At 49.7% G+C, this 18,668-nt stretch overlaps 1 protein-coding gene across 2 annotated transcripts in view; it reads right to left on the minus strand.

Moving 5' to 3' along the window:
* Positions 1–18,668, minus strand: part of Acot7 (acyl-CoA thioesterase 7) — a 108,396-nt gene that overhangs the window by 26,107 nt on the left and 63,621 nt on the right. For both annotated transcript variants that reach the window (XM_004657693.3, XM_004657694.3), the window contains exons 6-7: positions 17,473–17,559; positions 1,708–1,824 (exon numbers count right to left, since the gene is read on the minus strand). In XM_004657693.3, coding sequence (XP_004657750.1) covers positions 1,708–1,824; positions 17,473–17,559 — 204 coding nt within the window. The remainder of the gene's footprint in view (positions 1–1,707; positions 1,825–17,472; positions 17,560–18,668) is intronic.

The raw sequence follows: 18,668 nt of genomic DNA on the forward strand, positions 1-18,668 counted from the left end.
CCTTGTGGGGATCCAAAGCAGAGGGTGCTTCTGGCCATAAGTCAGGGGGCTTCTAGAAAGGAAGATGCCTGTGTTCCAGACAAAAATAACTTACAAGGAGGTCTCTGTCCTCCCAGTGCCGTGTGTGAGTGGCCGATGTCGTCGAGGTGGCTGAAGTCATTCTAGGAAGCCTGCTTCACTCCCAGTCCTGCATGTCTGCCCTCACACAGCACTTTCTCCTGACAGAGAACGCCCCCCTCTACACACACACACAGTGGTCCCTTCGAAGCAGTTTCTGGATGCTCAGGAATGAAGGGTGAAGAGTCTGGGGGACTTCTCATAGGTGTCCTTGTTTCCAGCTAGGGTGACATTCTCCTTAGGGGCCTGTGTGGTGATGACGGGCAAGGACGATGAGAGAAACTGAGCAGAGAACGTGAGCTGAGCTCTCCAGTGTGGGTTTGGGTCTGTATTTAACAACATGATCCTATCAATAATTTCCCCAGGCAGGAGCTCTAGAAAAAGGGAGACACGGAATCATGTCCTTTCCCAAAGGTTCACTCCACACAATGATAGCACTCAGAGCCTGGGACACATAAGCCCTCCATCCCAACACCACCAGGACAAGCTAAAGTAGACAGACTCACTAGTTTTGAACAAATTCTAAGTGAAACCACAGTTTACGTGGCAAACACTGTTACTCAAGAAGGGATTGACACAGTGGAGGGGGGCCGCGTTACAGCTGGTCTTCCTTACCCCAACAACCCAAGTCTACCACAAGAAAGCCTACCATGCTCTTGGTTATTGCAAAGGGGGGCGGGATTGCACCCCCTGAACCTCAAGGTGCTTCTGCCTAGAAGTAGTCATGTGCCAGGTGTCATGAGGTAGCTATTGCTAGAGAGTTCCAGGGCTGTGTAGACCATGGCTCTGAATATGGCATCAGGTAGGCACATGCACAGGGAAGAGGGTCACACTGTCTCCTATTGTGGCACTTCCCACAACAAGGGCCTGGCCTCTCTCTTCAGCTCCTCCAATGCCCTGCTGCAAGGGTGCAGAGGCTCTAGAGCCAGCATGAAGCTCTGGACTTGCCCTCCACCCACCATTCACAAGGCAGGCTGATTCCAGAGGCCACCGTCTCATATCAGGAAAGGTGATACTAATAGCCATCACCATGTGTTGGGAGGGAACATTCACTCTACACCTGAAGCACTGTGGTGACCTGGGCCCTACAAGCTACAACAGCCCAGCCTCTATGACTAGCAAGAGTACCTGCAGCCCGCAGGCTGTGGAACAGCGAGGACCAAGCCACTGGGATGAGGTTTCCATCATGGAAAAACCCCAGACAGCAAGGCTGGCTGAGGAGGGAGCACCAGGACCACCTGTGTATACTGACGGGCCATCACTTCATTCATAGGTTGCGTATTGTTCCTCCAAAGGAAATTGGCAAAGTTTGGTACCAACTGTGCGTGTGAGATCTTCCCAGGGTCCTGCTTGTTTTAACAGGATGGTTCTGGGCTTCAGAAGGAAAAAGGCTTCCATCATCTCTGAGTGCCAGATCTTCCCAGACTGAAAATCAATCACTAACAGCAGCCTCACAGATGCTGCCTCAAGGACAAAGCCCAGAGCTCTGGCTTCTCCTCCTCACAGCACACGAGTGGACACCAGCTGAGAGTATGGAGCAGTGGCACCAGGACCCAGGCACTTATGACCACTAGCAGAGAGCTCTGTTACCTTTCCGTATCTTGTCATGAAAATTGATGGCATCCACGGAAGCTGTAACTATGTTGGTCTTGCAGTGGCGTGCAGCCACGATCCCAGCCACCTCATCCATGAGCTTCATGGTGACACCTGCAGAGGAAGAGGTATGTGGCAGTGAAACTTGGAGGAAGTCCTGGAAACCCGTCCGCACACCGCCAGCAGGGGTTTCAGCCAGGAGTGGGCTCCAAAGTGCTGTGCTGTGGCTTGCATATTTTAGCTTCCAGGCTGGAAAGATGGTTTAGTGGTTCAGGCACTTGTCTGTAAAGCCAAAGGACACAGGTTCAATTCCCCAGGGCCCATATAAGTCAGACGTGTAAAGTGGTACATGTGTCTGGAGTTCGTTTGCAGTGGCTGGAGGCCCTGGTGCACCCCATTCTCTCTCTCTCTCTAATAGGGAAAAATAAAAACTTAAAGTTAGCTTCCTCAGGAGCTTCTGAAAATGGCCTCAGATGACATCCAGGCCAAGATCTAAAACGCTTTGAGCACTGACATGATGCCACAGATAGAAAGTCTCACACTGTGAAACTGTTTCCTGCACAAAATTAAAAATTAAAAATATCATGTGGTAAAAATGTAAAATTAGTACGTCTGCTATGGAAACCTGAAAACACCACTACAGTGTGATTATGATCAAGCAGTCTTATCACCAAGTACATGGCTAAAGGAAACGAAATCAGTACACCATAGGGAAACTGCACTCCCTAGTTGTCTGAGGTTATTAACCTCAGCCTGCAGACACTAGCTTTTGCTGCTACCCCTTTGTTTAAATCATTCTACATCATTAGTTCCTCACCCCTAATTCTTTTTCTCTTCTAAAAGTATACTGTTTTTTAAAAATATTTATTTATTTACTTATTTGCAAGCAGAGAGAGACAGAGAAGAGTCAGAGAGATGGGCATGGCAGGATCACTAGCTATTGCAAACAAACTAGATGTGTGCGCCACTTTGTGGTCTGGGGTTCACACGGGTTCTGGGGAATAGAACCCGACTATCATGCTTTGCAAACAAGTGCCTTTAACTGCTGAATCATCTCTCTAACTCACTCAATTCTTTTTTTTTCCAACTTTTTCAAATATTTCACTTCATTTATTTATGACAGAGAGAAAGATAGGGAGGGAGAAGCAGCTAGAGAATGGGCACACCAGGGCCTCTAGCCACTGCAAACAAAGTCCAGACACACGCATTACCCTGTGCATCTAGTTTTTATGTGGGTACTGGGGAATCAAACTTAAGTCCTTAGGCTTCACAGGTAAGCATCTTAACCACTGAGCTATCCTTCCAGCCCTCACCCCTAATTCTTATTCCAAACTATAACACATCTGTTACACTAATTTCATTTTTATAAATTTAATCAATTCTTTCATCAAATTGAACTAGGTAAAATTGTCCATGTTCAGTCATTTTTAACCGACAAAATATTAAAGAGATACTGATGTATCCAACAGTTGTCAGAAACTTTGGAGGGATGTTTTTGTTATCCTAGGTACACGATGTCTTTGAAATACCCAGAGCGGGGAGGAAAACCAGACTGCACCCCACCCGTGACAGCCAGGCTCCAGCGGAGTCATACTCAAGGGCAGAAGCTGCAGTGCCATGTGCCTGATGTGCTGGCAGGTGGCACAGCAAGTGCAAGGCTGCTGGAACCCTTTGCTGCTTGGTTCCGCGTGCCGTCTCCCATACCACAAGGGTACTGGTTGCATTATGACCACAGCCCACTGATAAAAAGTCTGAGCAGCTAGGGACACTGAACAGAGAGGCTACTTGATGTTAAGGGCTTCTTAGTCTACCTGGGTAAGTATGAACATGCATGGCAGTGTTAGAAATAAAACCCTGTCTTCAGATTGGGGTTTGATTTTGACACTCCCGGGGGCAAGAGGCCAACAGGAATGGTGAGGTCTTGACAGTCGCTGAGGCTGGAGTACAGACAGACACTGGAAGGTTTACTATTCGCTTCTTCCTTCATATGTACACAACACTACTATGTTCTAAACCAGTATTCTTGACTTTTAAACAATTTGTTTATTTTTGTTTGTTTTTTTGAGGTATGGTTTTTTTACTCTAGTCCAGGCTGACCTGGAATTCATTTTGTAGTTTCAGAGTGGCCTTGAAATCTGCCAGAGTGCTGGGATTAAAGGCAAGCACCACCACACCTGGTAACAATTACAAAGATTGTGGTGGTCTGAATGGGAATGTACATCTCCCGTAAACTAAGGTATTTATTATTTTTATTTTTTATAAGAAAGAGAGAGAATTAAAGCACCAGTGCCTCTAGCCACTGCAACAGAAGTCCAGATGTGTGTGCCACCTTGTGTGCATGTGTCACCTTGTGCACCTGGCTTACATGGGTTCTTGGGAATTGAACCTGGGTCCTTAGGCTTCACAGATAAGTGCTTTAACTGCTAAGCCATCTCTCCAGCCCTCTTAAGCTTTTTTTTTTGAGGTGAGCCCAAGAGCCTGCCTGCCTTTCTTTCCCTCCCTCCCTCCCTCCTTTCTTTCTGTCTTTGTATGCGAGAGAGAGAGACAGAGAATTGGTACACCAAGGCCTCTGGAAACTGCAATCAAACTCCAAAGGCATGCACCCCCTTGTGCACATGTCCAACTTTGCGTGCTTGCGTCACCATGCATCTGACCTACAAGGGACCTGGAAAGTCCAACATGAGTCCTTAGGCTCTGCAGGCAAGTACCTTACAGACTAAGCCCTCTCTCCAACCTGCCTACGGCATTTTTGGTTAAGCTTGCAACTTGAGTCTCCAGCAACTTGCTGGAGGAGGTGTTACTGGGATCTGATCTTAAGTGCAGCTTTAAGGTGTGTTCAGAGCCAGTCTGAGCTCTGGCTATTTGTCGCTGGCTGCTGGTGTTTCTGCTACGACCTATGGAAGCAAGCCAGCTTCTTCGGCCATGACAGGGCTTCCCCTGGAGTCTGCAAGCCTGAAATAAACCCTTTCCTCCCATAAGCTGCTCCTGGTCAGGTGTTTGTCCCAGCCACAGAAAGGAACTGCAACAAAGGTCCGGCTCTCAGGGAGGAAGGGGTGCCATCTTCAGAGTGCCTGCAGACTGGCGCCTGTCCTGCCTGGCCAACTAAGGTCAGGAGCCCCATTTCTTTTCCCTCCTTCCTTCCTTCCTTCCTTCCTTCCTTCCTTCCTTCCTTCCTTCCTTCCTTCCTTCCTTCCTTCCTTCCTTCCCTCCCTCCCTCCCTCCCTTTCTTTCTTTCTTTCTTTTCCAAGGTAGGGTCTCACTCTAGCCAAGGCTGACCTGGAATTCACTATGGAGTCTCAGGGTGGCCTCGAACTCATGGCAATCCCCCTACCTCTCTGCCTCCCAAGTGCTGGGATTAAAGGCATGCGCCACCACACCCGGCCAGGAGCCCCATTTCTGAAAGTAACAACAGGGGGAGAAAATCACACAATGCCCTAGTTCTAAAGGCAGTACAAATGAAATGCTGGAAACTTTTTTTTTCTCCTCCTCAGGACAGATCCACAGACACCATGCTTCCTCCCTTATGTGAGCAGGTGTCCAGCAGGCGAAGTCAGGCACACTGAGCTGCTACTGAAGCTGGGCTATCAAGGTCTGAGCAGGGGTCATGCTTGGCATGGCCTGGCCTTTGCAGAGAAAAGGTAATTACAGAAATGAATGCACATAACCTTGCCTAAGTCCACCACAGAATCCTGGTACTGGTCCCTGGCAAGGAAGCCCCAGGGAGGCTGTTGGGTCAGGTTCATAGCCCAGGACTTCCAGGAATGGAAAACACAAAACACAGCAGGGATCATTCATGAACCAACATGGAATCAAGTGCAGACAGGACTTGAGAACAAAGCACAATATGGAGCGGGCACAGGAGCATCCCACACAGGGCACTAAAGCAGCCCAGGCCACGCCGCCGCTCCTGATTTGGCACCCACTTCACAGCAAGTGCCTGTGCGCGCTCACGTGCACACATTCAGGACCTGAGCGAGGACTGGGAGAGAGCACCCACTGGCTGAGTTTGGCTGATCTTCATAACCAACAGTGTGACAAGAGCCAGGTGATGGCCAGCAGGTTCAGCATGAGGTACAAGCATGTACCTGAGTGCTTTCCCACAGATCTTATAAGGTGACATGAGCAAGTGCCCCTGCAGCTGATAGAAGCTCCCTTGGTTTCCCTAAAAACACAACATTATACACCAAGAAAAAGCCCACTCACACTCTAGATCATAGGTTTGGGTTAAGTGCGTATGGTCAAGCAGAGAATGAGAGAGAGAGAGAGAGAGAGAGAGAGACTGCCCTCTGGGAACTGTGTCTGTTGGCATTCTGAGTATTTGAGAAGGTCGTGGCAACGTGAACTCAAAGTAGCTTTTATCTTTGGGGGCAAGCTGAGTCCAAGCAAGCCTAGCCATAACCACGGTTCTTCTGGGTTCAGAAGTAAGCAAGCAGTGTTTCCAGAGCCAAGTGAGAAAGAAACAGAGGCCAGACCAGGCCTCAGCATACAGGAGGCTGGGTGGACACACGTGAAGTGGACAACATTGGGCGGAACCTGGACAGCGAGGACCAGCTGCACTGCAGAGGGGCTAATGCCAGGCGGGGCTCAGTGACCCAGTGGAAGGTCAGCTCTAGGAAGGCTGAGGCCTCGGTCCACTTTGTCCATGGTACCCATAGGTGCCTCTCAAAAATTATGGACCAATGATACTAAGCTTCACTGGAAAACAGTTGGATGAGCAAGTACACTTTTGTCTCCACTTCACAAATCAGGAAGCATATGGCTGAGGGAACTGGGTCTAAGCCTTGTCCAGGGGACACCTCTCCACCTGGCCTGCTTGTATGGAAAGTGGACTCTCAAGTCTGACAGCGGTATGGCAGTGAGTTCAAGATCATGGTGAAGGCTGAAGAAAAGGGAAAATAACTGTCTAAGGGGTGGTCACGGCCTAGAATATCCAGCTGGCCGCCACCTGCTATCATCAATTCAGGCTGGTTTAGTAGGGGAAGGGAGACGAGAACAGAAAGGAATGGTTGTGTTGAAACTAATGCTCAGAACTCACAGTAGATTAGAACTCACCTAGATTAGTCCTACAATCATAAGCACAACTTTTTTTTTCTAAATTTATTTGGGGAGGCCAGATAGAGAGAATGGGTGCACCAGGGCCTCTAGCCACTACCAACGAACTCCAGACGTATGCACCCCCTTCTGAATCTGGCTTATGTGGGTCCTAGGGAATCAAACCAGGATCCTTAGGCCTTGCAGGCAAACACCTTAACAACTAAGCCATTTCCCCAGCCCCCCCTTTTTTTCTTTTTGTTTTTTTGAAGTAAGCCCAGGCTGTCCTGGAATTCACTCTGTGTTCTCAAGGTGGCCTCAAATTCATGGCAATCCTCCTACCTCTACCTCCCGAGAGCTGGGATTAAAGGCATGTGCCACCATCTCCGGCTTTCCTCTCTCTATCTTGTTAATATTTTATTTATTTACTACACAGAGAGAATTGGCACACCAGGGCCTCTGGCCACTGCAAATGAACTCAAGATGTATGTGCCACATTATGCATCTGGCTTATGGGGGTCCTGGAAAATTGAACCTGGGTCCTTTGGCTTTGCAGGCAAGTGTCTTAACAGCTAAGACATCTCTCCAGCCCCTCCCCTTTTTTGAGGTAGGGTCACACTGTAGCCCTGGCTGACATGTAACTCACCCTATAGTCCTATGCTGGTCTTGAACTCATGGCAATCCTCCTACCTCTGCCTCCCAAGTGCTGAGATTAAAGGTGTGCACCACCATGCCTGACTGAGCACAACTCTTGTTAAGAAAGAAGGTGACATCAATTCCTTCAAATGAGGTGTGGCCTCTTTTACCTGACACATCAGCCTGCTGGCATGAACTACCCAGAGCTTCCAAATTTCAGTAAAACGCTATGGATCCAAGACATGTGGCACCCAAGATGGACTCGGATTCCCAGTGGGCTTCCAGGGGCACAAACGTGGCTAGGTCAGGTCCTGGTTCACAGATGACATACTGGCCAATAAGTGAACTCCATGGGTATCACCAGGACACACTGTATCATGTATGACATGGATACTTGGCCTCAGTTTCCCCTGCTCAAGACAGATCCTGGCACTTGGTGTTTATGAGATGGTCACTGAACGATCAATGAATGAACTGCTGAACACTCACTGATTCCAGTCAATCCAGGCAGAAGGCTCCCAGAGCCTGGTAGAGAGCTCACAAACAGTACCATCAGGTTCCACCATTAGTCACAGAAGGGCCAGGAAAGGCAAGCTCACCCAACCAGACTCCTGAAGCCAGTAAAATGTACACTCTGCTGTTTGAACAGGGTCTGGTCATATCTGCTGTGTGTTATCTATCACTAGAGTATATCCCAAATCTAGGACTTGAGTCAAGATGCCAGAACAGTGAGTTACAGGAGTTGGGGGTGACTGGGATGAAATGTCCCAAAGCTGCCAGACAAGGAGGCCTTCAAAGCACTACTCTGCCTCACAGGCGGTGGCCAGGGAAGAGCAGAGGTCTGGACTTCCCCGGAGTCTCACCGCCCTCTTGGCCACGATAGAATCAATGGTGACAAGCAAGCAGGAAGATCTGAAAGCTCACATGTAGACAAGCTGGGGCGCTGGGGGGGAGAGGGGATTAGTACTATCCGAAAATGAACTGTTTGTCTTTACAAAGGTGAGGTTCCTGGGCCTGTGACATTTAATCAAAAGTAGCGAGATTGGAACTGGAAACAGACTCCAGCACAAGATAACAGATTTCACTGAAACAGCCCAAGGCTCCCACCAACCAGAGCCTTCCTTCCCACATGACGGTGCACTGAGAACAAAGGACACTGGCAGGCCTGTGGGATGGAGTGGATGACCTCAACTCTGGAGGCTGTTTACAAGGAAGGGAGCTGTGTTAGCTACTCTTCCTGTCACTGTGACAAAATGCCTGATATCAACCTTTTAGAGTTACAGTCCAACTGGCATGGAGGGCCTGGCAGAGCAGAGCAGGACAGCTCATATCATGGTGGCCAAGAAGCAGAGAAAGGGGCATACAGAAGGGCTCGGGGCAGAGACGACCCCCAAAGACATGCTCTCAGTGCCTGACTTCCTCAGCTAAGCCCCATCACCTCCTGCCTCTTACCACCCCCCAAATGCCCTATTTTGAATTCATCAAGGCATTCATCTATTCAGTGAGTCTGCAGGGTCCAACTGTCTCTGGAAACACCCTCACAGCACACTCAGAGCTCTGCTTTACTGATCTCCTAGGCATTTCTCAATTCTATCAAGATGACAATTAAAGTCAACCATCATAAATCTACCCTTGAGGTTGGGCAGATGTCTCAGCAGTTAAAGGCACTTATTTGCAAAGCCTGACATCCTGGGGTTCAATTCCCCAGCCACCCATATAAAACCAGATGCAAAAAAGGAGTACAGGCTGGGCGTGGTGGCGCATGCCTTTAATCCCAGCACTCAGGAGGCAGAGGTAGGAGGATCGCCGAGAGTTCGAGGCCACCCTGAGACTACATAGTGAATTCCAGGTCAGCCTGAGCCAGAGTGAGACCCTACCTCGAAAAACCAAAAAAAAAAAAAAAAAAAAAAAAAGGAGTACACACAACTGGAATTTGTTTACAGCAGCAAGAGACCTTAGAGCGTGTATGCATGAATGCATGCACACCCCCCACACACACACATGAAAAATTGAAATAAATAAATCTATCCTTGTCAACTTGACACTCAAAAACATCACTGAGCTGGGAAGGTAAAAAGTGGATGATGCCAGACAGAAATGACACCCAGGGTCGTCCTCTACCTCATATACACATGCACGTGTATATGCGTGCACACACACACACACACAGAGGGAGAACTTACTTTATTATCTTTTTAAAAATTTTATATTTACTTATTTATCTGACAGAGAGAGAGAGAGAATGGGCGCACCAGAGTCTCCAGCCACTGCAAATGAACTCCAGACGCATGCTCCATCTTGTGCATCCAGCTAACGTAGGTCTTGGGGAATTCAACCTGGGTCCTTTGGCTTTGCAGACAAACACCTTAACTGCTAAGCCATACCTCCCCCCCACCGCAAAATCACATTAAGTAAGTTATACCCTTCTATAATACAATGGCACAGAGTAAACATCCCCATTTCAAACAGGAGGAACTGAACAGCAAGAAAGAATCAGGCCAAAGCCAGACCCAAACCCAGTGGAACAAATGTGAAATCTTACAGATCCATGCCCAGCATCCAGGGCATATGTCTCACGGTGCAAGTTGCCAAGGCTTTGAGCAGCCTGGCCCCTGAAGCCTGTAGGTCACTACAGAGCTGGCTCCCTCCCGGCCGGGGGTTCCCCTCAGCAGCCCATGTCATTAGCACCACACCCACCCTGGGCTCTTCAACAAAGCCTCAATTTTGCCCTCACTGCTCCTTCACACATTGCCTTCTCAGAGGCTGCCTGCAGGTACCTTAATCCTGCCACACATGATGGGTAGGACTTATTTAAAGTGCTTTTTTCTTTCTGTGTGTATGTGTGTGTATAATCTTAGAGGACACCCATGGGTGTCATTCCTCTCAAACACCATTCACTTTTTGCCTTCCCAGCAAGAAAACGAGGAGGTTGAGTGGTCTGCACACAAATGAGATGATTACAACAACCTCACTCTCTCATCCTACCATGACATGCTTGTAAAGGTTTTTAATCACAGAACACCACCACCTACAACTGCACACACAACACGCGAGAAGCAACATGTCAATAGAGAAAGCTAAGTTTGGTAAATTGTATCAAAACAGAAAGCCCCCTGCCTAAATCCAAGCTGCCTTCTGGCTAGCGCTGCCTGCCACCTGGACGCTCAGTCTCCCCAAAGGAGTCACCGCCCCTCTTCCACATTGGAGGTCATTCCAGTTCCACTTTCCTGCAATCCATAAATAGAACTATCAGCCAAGCATCCTGACTGCAGGCTGAGGCATGTGGACTACCTTGAGTTAAAGGCCAACCTGGTCTACAGAGCAGGTTCCAGACAGCCTGGGCTAAAGATAGAGACTCCATCTCAAAAGAACACACATTAGTAAAGAGCTGTCAAGCGACAGGTTTCCGACACACTGCCGCTACCAGGTATCCACGAGAAGCCTCACCACTGTCTTCCCATTCAGGCTCAGTTGGTGCCAACAGCCAGGAAATAACTTTGGCAAATTACAGTCCGTCGTGGGCTGTTCTTACTTCCCAAGATTTGTAATTTAAAAGATGACAACAAAATTGTAGGATTTGGTGTCTTTTGGAGACTGCATTCATTTCAGGAATTATGGGAAGGAAAAAAAATCTGACTTGCTTGGCCACTAACATGCAGATAAACATTGGCTGGCAGAGGTATTTTGGAATCTAACATTCAAAGTATTGACAACATGCTGACTGGCTTAAAAATAGAGGCTTAATTTCTTTTCCTGAGGCTCGCTGGCTGGGTCAGGCCTGCCTACAAACCCGCAGCAGCAGCAAGTAGCTCAGCGCTCAGTCACTGCCGCCGCCTGCTCTGTGGGTGGGGATCTGAGATGCCCCCATTTCTATATTTAAACCCAACTGACGGAGTGTGGGTGCCAGCCTCCTATATTAAGCAAATGATAGTAGCTTGGTCTTATTTATACTTCCCACTCTTTGGTAACCACAGTGCTTATTATAAGATCCTGGTGAGTGAGCGTTCCCAGATGGCCCTGCTCCTCTGGGTCCTATCCCCTGGTACCCTGGCAACTGGGACCAAGGAATTCCTGGCACAGGAATCTTAATTAAGGTCATTAATAGGGACTATTTTTGGCAGTGAATTCACAGTGTAGTAAAGATGAAGTGTTTCCAAAGATAGTAACAAAATGTCAGAAGTGCGAACTCTAGCCAAGTCCCAGGTGGAGCTGTCTGTGGCTCCCACCCACCCAGAGCACTACACAGGGCAGGTGAGCCAACCGCCTATAGGCACTCTTGCTTTCTCTGCAATCTTCAACAGGGACAGGCCACAGATGAACCCTCCTACTGCTGCCTCCAGCATCAGTGGTGGTCAAGAAAGCAGGTGGGCTCATTCTCTACCTGCCTCTTTCTCTCTTGCTCTTTCAAATAAATAAATATATGTATTTTTAGAAGAGAGCAGGAGAGATGGCTTAGCAGTTAAGGCACTTGCCTGCAAAGCCAAAGGATCCAGCCAGGTTTGATTCCCAGGAACCATGTAAAACCAGAAGCACAAGGTGGTGCATGTGTCTGGAGTTCATTTGCAGTGGCTGGAGGCCCTGATACACCCATTCTCTATCAGCCTCTTTTTCTCATTAATTTTTTTTTTTTTTAAAGGAAAGCAGGTGGGTGTACTACCCCTGCTGCCTTGAGCACTGAGGCAAGAGGCAGCAGCCACTTCCAGGCCCATGCCTAGCCTAGGAGGGGCAGGCGCCCAGGAGGCTTCAGCCTGCTGTCCAAAAAGCCTACTATGGGAGCTTGGAATGGGGCGGTAAGAAGCTAGCATTTCTGACTAATGGTGTAGGACAGGAAAAACATTAGATGTCATCTGCTCTGGTCACACTAATGAACACAGCTAACAGGGGAGCAAGGACTGACACACAAAAGAAGGACGTGCTCATGCTGCAGGGTGTGGCTGGAGAGGATGGCATGCTGGCTTGCAGGGACCCTGCTAGGGTATAGTCTCAAGTGGGCAAAACCCAAGTTATTGGGATGGATGCCAGTAGAGTCATTTGACCAGGGTGGCCGAGTCCACACTAAGCAAGAAGAGCCCAGGCCTGACAGGGTCACCTTCAGTGGTCGTAATCTCTGGGTAATCTTGAGAAGTGCTCTTTGTAGCTCCAGGTTCAGAGCAGCATTTTTGAATACCAAGACTCCCCGACAATAAGAACCCAGCATGACTCTCAGCTCCATGCTGAAGTGCTGATTGGCTCCCCTCTGGACCCTCAGAGGGGGACTCCTTGACCGCTCCACCACTCCCACCCCTTCTCCTGCCACCACAGGGGGCGGAGTTGGAGGGGACCCTGCAATAGCCACTTACCCTGTGCTTTCCAGGGGATGAAACTCTTGCTAGGGCCAAACACCAGTTTCACAACGCCCTAGAGAACCCAAGGAAAGCCTTGTTCTGCCCCCTTCAGCCTTCTTCTTGGGGACCACCTGCTCTTTCCCTGGCCTCTTCCTTCAGAGGCCAGCAAGCTCTGCAGTCCCCAGTCTCAGGGCAATGTGTGCCTCCTGGAGGTTGAACATTTATTGGTGCATGAAGGGCCAAGTCTATGTGGCTGTGCACCCGGACGCCTGGCTGGCACTGTGCTGGTCACACAGGAGGCATTGCCAACCATGGCCCAGTTCGGTCTGCAGACCTGTCTGGATCAGTCCTTTGGCTGTTGTGTGCCTGTGTCCTGCCAAGCCCAGCTCTAAGTGAGACACTGGGGTGCATGAAACAGATAACCCCCGCCTGTGTGGGCGTCCATTCTGTGGGGTGCTAGTAGATTATGCAGAGGTCAAATGCAGCAGAACAAAGAAGCAAGAGTGGGGGGAGTCAGTCTGCTTTACACACAGTGCTCAGGAAATTTGTCTGTTTCTGCACAGACCTGAAGAGCAAGAGGCAAGCCGTGCAGTTGTCCAGGGATGGCAGTGGGGCAAGGGAGCCCACATATGTTCCTCCATGCCTGGGACACAAGGCTGAGCTCTGTTGAGAGAGAGGTGATACCATGGCAGACAGGGAGGCCTCTTGGGGAGGTGAGCTGGTGGAGAGCTGGGGGGGGGGGGCAGACGTGGCTCAGCCCAAGTAAAGGACCTTTGGCTTCCATCTACAGGGTCCACAGCAAAGCGTGGCTCCTTTTGTTTGAAAGGAAGGTGCTGCCTGCTGTGTTGGGAAGGTGTGTGGAGAAGTAGGGTGGCCAGCAAGGTCAGTGTGGTCAGGATTCATGGGGTGGACCAGGAGGTGACTGGGCAGAAGGTGACAGTGCAGGTCACATGTGCTCAGGTTCTGACATGTTGAGACATTGGAGCCAGTAAGACCAAGAGGTGGGAAAATGAGGGCCAGACAGTGAAGTGGCTAGGGCCAGGGAGGGGCCCGAGGCCACCACCAGACTTCCAGGAGAAGGCTGGGGCTGTAGCCAGAAAGCAAGAGCAGGCAGCCTCAGAGGAAACAGGGAGCAGAAAGGACGTGGAGTGTAGGGGTTCTTGGAGGGGCCCTGAAACAGGCGGGAAAGGTGACAGGAGCAGCAAAGGGGACGAAGGGGGCAGCAGCAGGTAAAGGGAAGCCGGAGTGACTCAGAGGAGGGGAAAGTCAGCCACAAGTGCTACACTTGCTCGCTGGCTTAGGTTACCGGCCCTTAGACGTGACCCTGAGGAAGGAAGTGTTTGGGACAAGATCAAGAGAGGATGAGGAGAAGCCCCTGAGCGCTGGTGCTGACAGCTCCTGAGGCGCTGGTCTGGGGCGGGGTGGCGGGGGGATCCCCATGTAGCTGGGAGAGGTTCTTCAGAGAGAACACTGGCTTCCTTCAGGACTGTGTCTAGCCAGACAAGGCAGGTAAGGGACAGTTTGACAAGTGGACTGTCCAGGGCCCTGTATGATCAAAAGCCTCCTGTCACTAAACTACTGCTTTTTTCCAAAAGCAAGTTAGCAGCAGAGCCAGGAAAACCAGTGGGTTAGGAAGACCATGGAGGTCGCAAAACAGTGAGCATTTCACCCCAACTCACATAAACCACTAGTGCTGACGATCTGAGACAGCACAGGACAGAAAGCCACTGTGCCCTGGAGATCACCCAGAGCCAGGGATCTTCAAACCCACATTGTGCACACCAAGTACCAGAGCAGTGTGCAGCAAAGCCATGAAGTTACCGCAGGGGCGAGGTGACTCCAAAGGGATCAGTCTACAGGTGGTAGAAACACATGCCCAGAAAGGAGGACATGGACGGGGCACACTTAGCACAGGAAGGGCAGTGGGATAAACTCAGACATCATGGTTTTGTGCCATGAGAATGTGAACTGGGGTTGGGAGGGGGCACAGGGATCCAGAATTCTGAGCAGAGGTACCAAGGCAGCTTCTGGGCCCCTCCTGTCTGTGGGCAGATTCTGTTATTCTCTTCCCAGCTCCAACACTTGGGTATTTTTAATTTTTCTTTTTAAGTCACACAGGCTCAAAGCCACCCACTTTTCCTCTGGGAACATCCTTGGCCATCTCCCTGATCCTACAAGGACATCACTTTTTTGTTATTTTCCAGCACGTGTATCATCCAGACTTTACTTCAGGACCTACTCAGTCTGGAGGAATCTGGATTGGAGGTGGCTACTTTCTTATTAAGGCTGCTGAGGTATGGGTCCTACTTCAGGGGATTTGTAATAAAAATTCTCTTTATGGTCAACATTATATGACCACACTGCATGAATGCTCCACTGAAGACAAAAAGGCTTGATTCTCCATGAAGCAGAAGGTGTGTAAGACAAGAGAACTATGCCTCCTGAGGTCACTCGTATCAGACGTTTTCTCACAGCAATAAGAGAAGTAGTGCAGAGAGCAGGCCTGCAACACAGTAGCTTTAGAAGTTAGGAGATGAATGCACAGACGTAAAAATTAAGAGTGAGGCTGGGCTCAGGGGCCCATTATCCTGTGAGGACGGCCAACGACTGCAGGGCTGAGGGAGACGGAGCTAGATGGAATAAATCTGTTATCCACCACCATATGGTGGGACAGTGGCCATGGGGCTGGGAGCTCCCAGAGTGAGGAAATGGACAGGGGAGGGGACGGATAGATGAGGCCAGCTTGGGCTATAGAGCGAGCTCCAGATCAGCCAGGCCTACAGTGAGACCCTGCCTCAAGGGAAAGAAAAAAAAGACAAAAAAAAAAAAAAAACCCATGGAGGGGACTTCACGGGCTATGATGGCCAACACTCTTCAGAGATTCTGGGAAAGGGGCGTGAGGACAGCACGGCTGGATCTGCTGAAACAAACACACCCTCTAGTTGTGGGTTTCTTTAGTCCCTGAATCATTAGAATAATACACTCCTCATGAAACATGCAGGGGCCCAGGTGAGGGGCCTGACAATCTGTTTTTCTGAGGCAGCAGTCTCACTACGTAATTGACCATCCTACTGCTCAGATTCCGGAGTGCTGGGATTACAGGCATGCATCACCATGCCCAGCAAGTATGTTCTTAAGCACCAACAAGTATAGCTGGGCATGGTGGCACACGCCTTTAATCTCAGCACTCGGGAGGCAGAGGTAGGAGAATCGCTGTGAGTTCGAGGCCACCCTGAGATTACATAGTGAATTCCAAGTCAGCCTGGACTAGAGTGATACCAACTTCAAAAAAGAAAAGAAAAGAAAAGAAAACAAGGAAATGACCCAAAGCAGCAGCCCAAGCTGGATGTGGTGGACTACAAGTCAGTGCCAGGTCAGCCTGGGATACAGTGAGATCCTATCTCATGCACGCGTAGCATACTCCAAAGCAGCAGCCTTCGGAACAACCCTGATCATTCTAGGTGAACCATGTCTATGTCTAGGCTGAAACAAAGACATGACTGAAGTGGTCCTGGGAGCAGCTTACCATCCGCTGCTGTGCCTACCTCATCCTGACCACAACCTTCTTGACTCCCTGCAAGTCCCTAGGCTCCATCATGGTGTAGTTACAGGAACGGGGTCCTCCTCCTTCCAGGTTTACTCAGTATAAAAATGGGCCCTAGGACTGGAGAGATGGCTTAGCGGTTAAGTGCTTGCCTGTGAAGCCTAAGGACCCTGGTTCGAGGCTCGGTTCCCCAGGTCCCACGTTAGCCAGATGCACAAGGGGGCGCAGGTGTCTGGAGTTTGTTTGCAGTGACTGGAGGCCCTGATGCATCCATTCTCTCTCTCTCTCTGTCTCTTTCTCTGTCACTCTCAAATAAATAATAAATAAATAAGGACACTGGGTAGCTTCCTTAAGGATATCTGGGAAAGTGACAAGAGCCAAGTTAAGGAAAGAGCTTGAAAGAGGGACATGAAGGGCTGGAGAGATGGTCAGCATTAAAGGTGCTTGCTTGACAGAGGGACACAGCAGGGATGCTTCCTGGCTCCCAGCCACTCTGCTCCCTGTCATGCACAGTGGAATCAGCAACAGTCATTCTATTCCAGGCTGGCTACCCGAACCACCTGCGGGCTTGTCCACAACCAGCACCCTTGTGTCAGCCGTCTAGAAGAACCTGAGTGTCCCCTAGTAAGCCCAGCAGGCTGGGGGATTCCTCAGGGACAAATCTACAAAAAGAGTGCATACCAAGTAAAAACTGTCCCTCCACAGCCTACAGGCAAGTCTTAGTCTTAAGTCTCAGGGAAAGCTGGGCCTGGACCTTCAAAAACTGGTGTCACTTGAGGTGGGAATTATTGTAAGAATAAAATAAAACACCAGGACTAGCCATTCCAGAGGGGAAAAAAAACAAAACACCAGGAAGGCTGTCAGTGGGTTTCAGGCTATTCTCTCAGGGCTTACAACACCTTTCCTCCCAAATCTTGGGGTTCTGAGGTTCCCAGACTGCATGTTACACTCTCTGTTGAGATGTCCTCATCCATCAACTTTCATTACCTATTTTAAAAACAGGCACCAACAGTATTTTGTAATTTCTTATGCAACCTCTTAGAAGTTTAAATTTATACTTCACTAGACACGGGAGCCTAAACTGGGTCAGCCAGCAGCACAGCCTCCCAGGGGTGCACAGAGCAGTCAGGGGAGGTGGACAGGGGAAGTGGACAAGGGAATAGCCTCCAGGGGATGCACCGTACAGGCAGGGGAAGTGGGTAGAGGCCAGAGTGACTTCATCCTTACCTCCATGCACAAAGCCATGCAGGGTGCAGTCCGAGGGCCCAACAAGGTGGATCAGGCTGGACTGGCTGTAGCTTACTGTGTTTGGCTCTGAAAACACAAAAGAGAGAGGAGAGAGAGATCAGTCATAGTAAATGATCCCCTCACAGCCTAGAGGTAGCAAGGGCACCAATGCCTGGCATTTTGGGTCATTAGAGACGCCACCTGCAGCCAGCTGGATAGATTTTCTCTAAAGGCCTTCAACCTCTGTCAGTGAGTCACAAAGCCCTGTGCGGACAGTGGCACCTGTAAGGCCCTGCCCATGGACAGGCACTAAACATCTCTTAGCTGGAAGGTCCCAGAGTTGTATGTGACCCCCACTGGGATGTCATCATTCTCCCAAATTTTCTTTCCAATTTGCAAACAGCATCGTAGGTGCTTCTGTGATTCTGGGTCGTTGAACCAGCCCGAGAAGGCTCATCCTTGAAAGGTGTCTGGGCTGTCCCTCTCTGGGGCCAACCCTCCCCTCTGCACAGCTCTGTCAGCACCAAGTTCCTAAGACCTGCTGGAAATCCCCCAGCGGACCTCTAGTCACTCAATGCTGCTAGAAATGTCTGTGAAGGGGCTCTCTTAAGAAAGCAGAGGAGAGGCCTCTGTCCCCAGAGGGCAGATGTCATTGTTCCATGCTCACTTTCCTCAGCAGGCACAAGATAAGCCACAGGTGTGACCCAGCCCAGTGCACACATGCCCCCTGCCCCAAAGCCTTTGGTCAGAGATCAGCCCTCATCCATTCCCTCCCAGACAGCCAGGATGAGGAAGGGGAGCCCATGCCTGCTCTTCAAGGCCTTGGATGGTGAAGGAACCACCACTGAACACTGACACAGACAGGGTGCAGAGGTGCGACCCAGGAGTCTGGCTTTCATGCTTCTTCAGCACCAGAAGAGCTGATGGCATGGAGGGCAGCCCTGACGCAGAGGCTTGGACCTCAAGTGTGTCAACTGTCACCTGAAACTCTGATGGCCCTGTCATTTACAGGCTAAAAGTATCCCTCCACAAGTCTCAACCACAGTCAATCCATTAATCAATCAACTAAATATTACATATAAAAATATTTCTCACACTGATTATCTACTTGTTCACATGACAAACAACTTGAAATAACTATAGCGCCCTGATCAGAGAGACGCCCTGCAGTACTATCACATTGAGAACGTTGGTTA

Source organism: Jaculus jaculus, chromosome 5 (genome assembly GCF_020740685.1).
Source record: "Jaculus jaculus isolate mJacJac1 chromosome 5, mJacJac1.mat.Y.cur, whole genome shotgun sequence".
NCBI classification, from domain to species: domain Eukaryota; kingdom Metazoa; phylum Chordata; class Mammalia; order Rodentia; family Dipodidae; genus Jaculus; species Jaculus jaculus.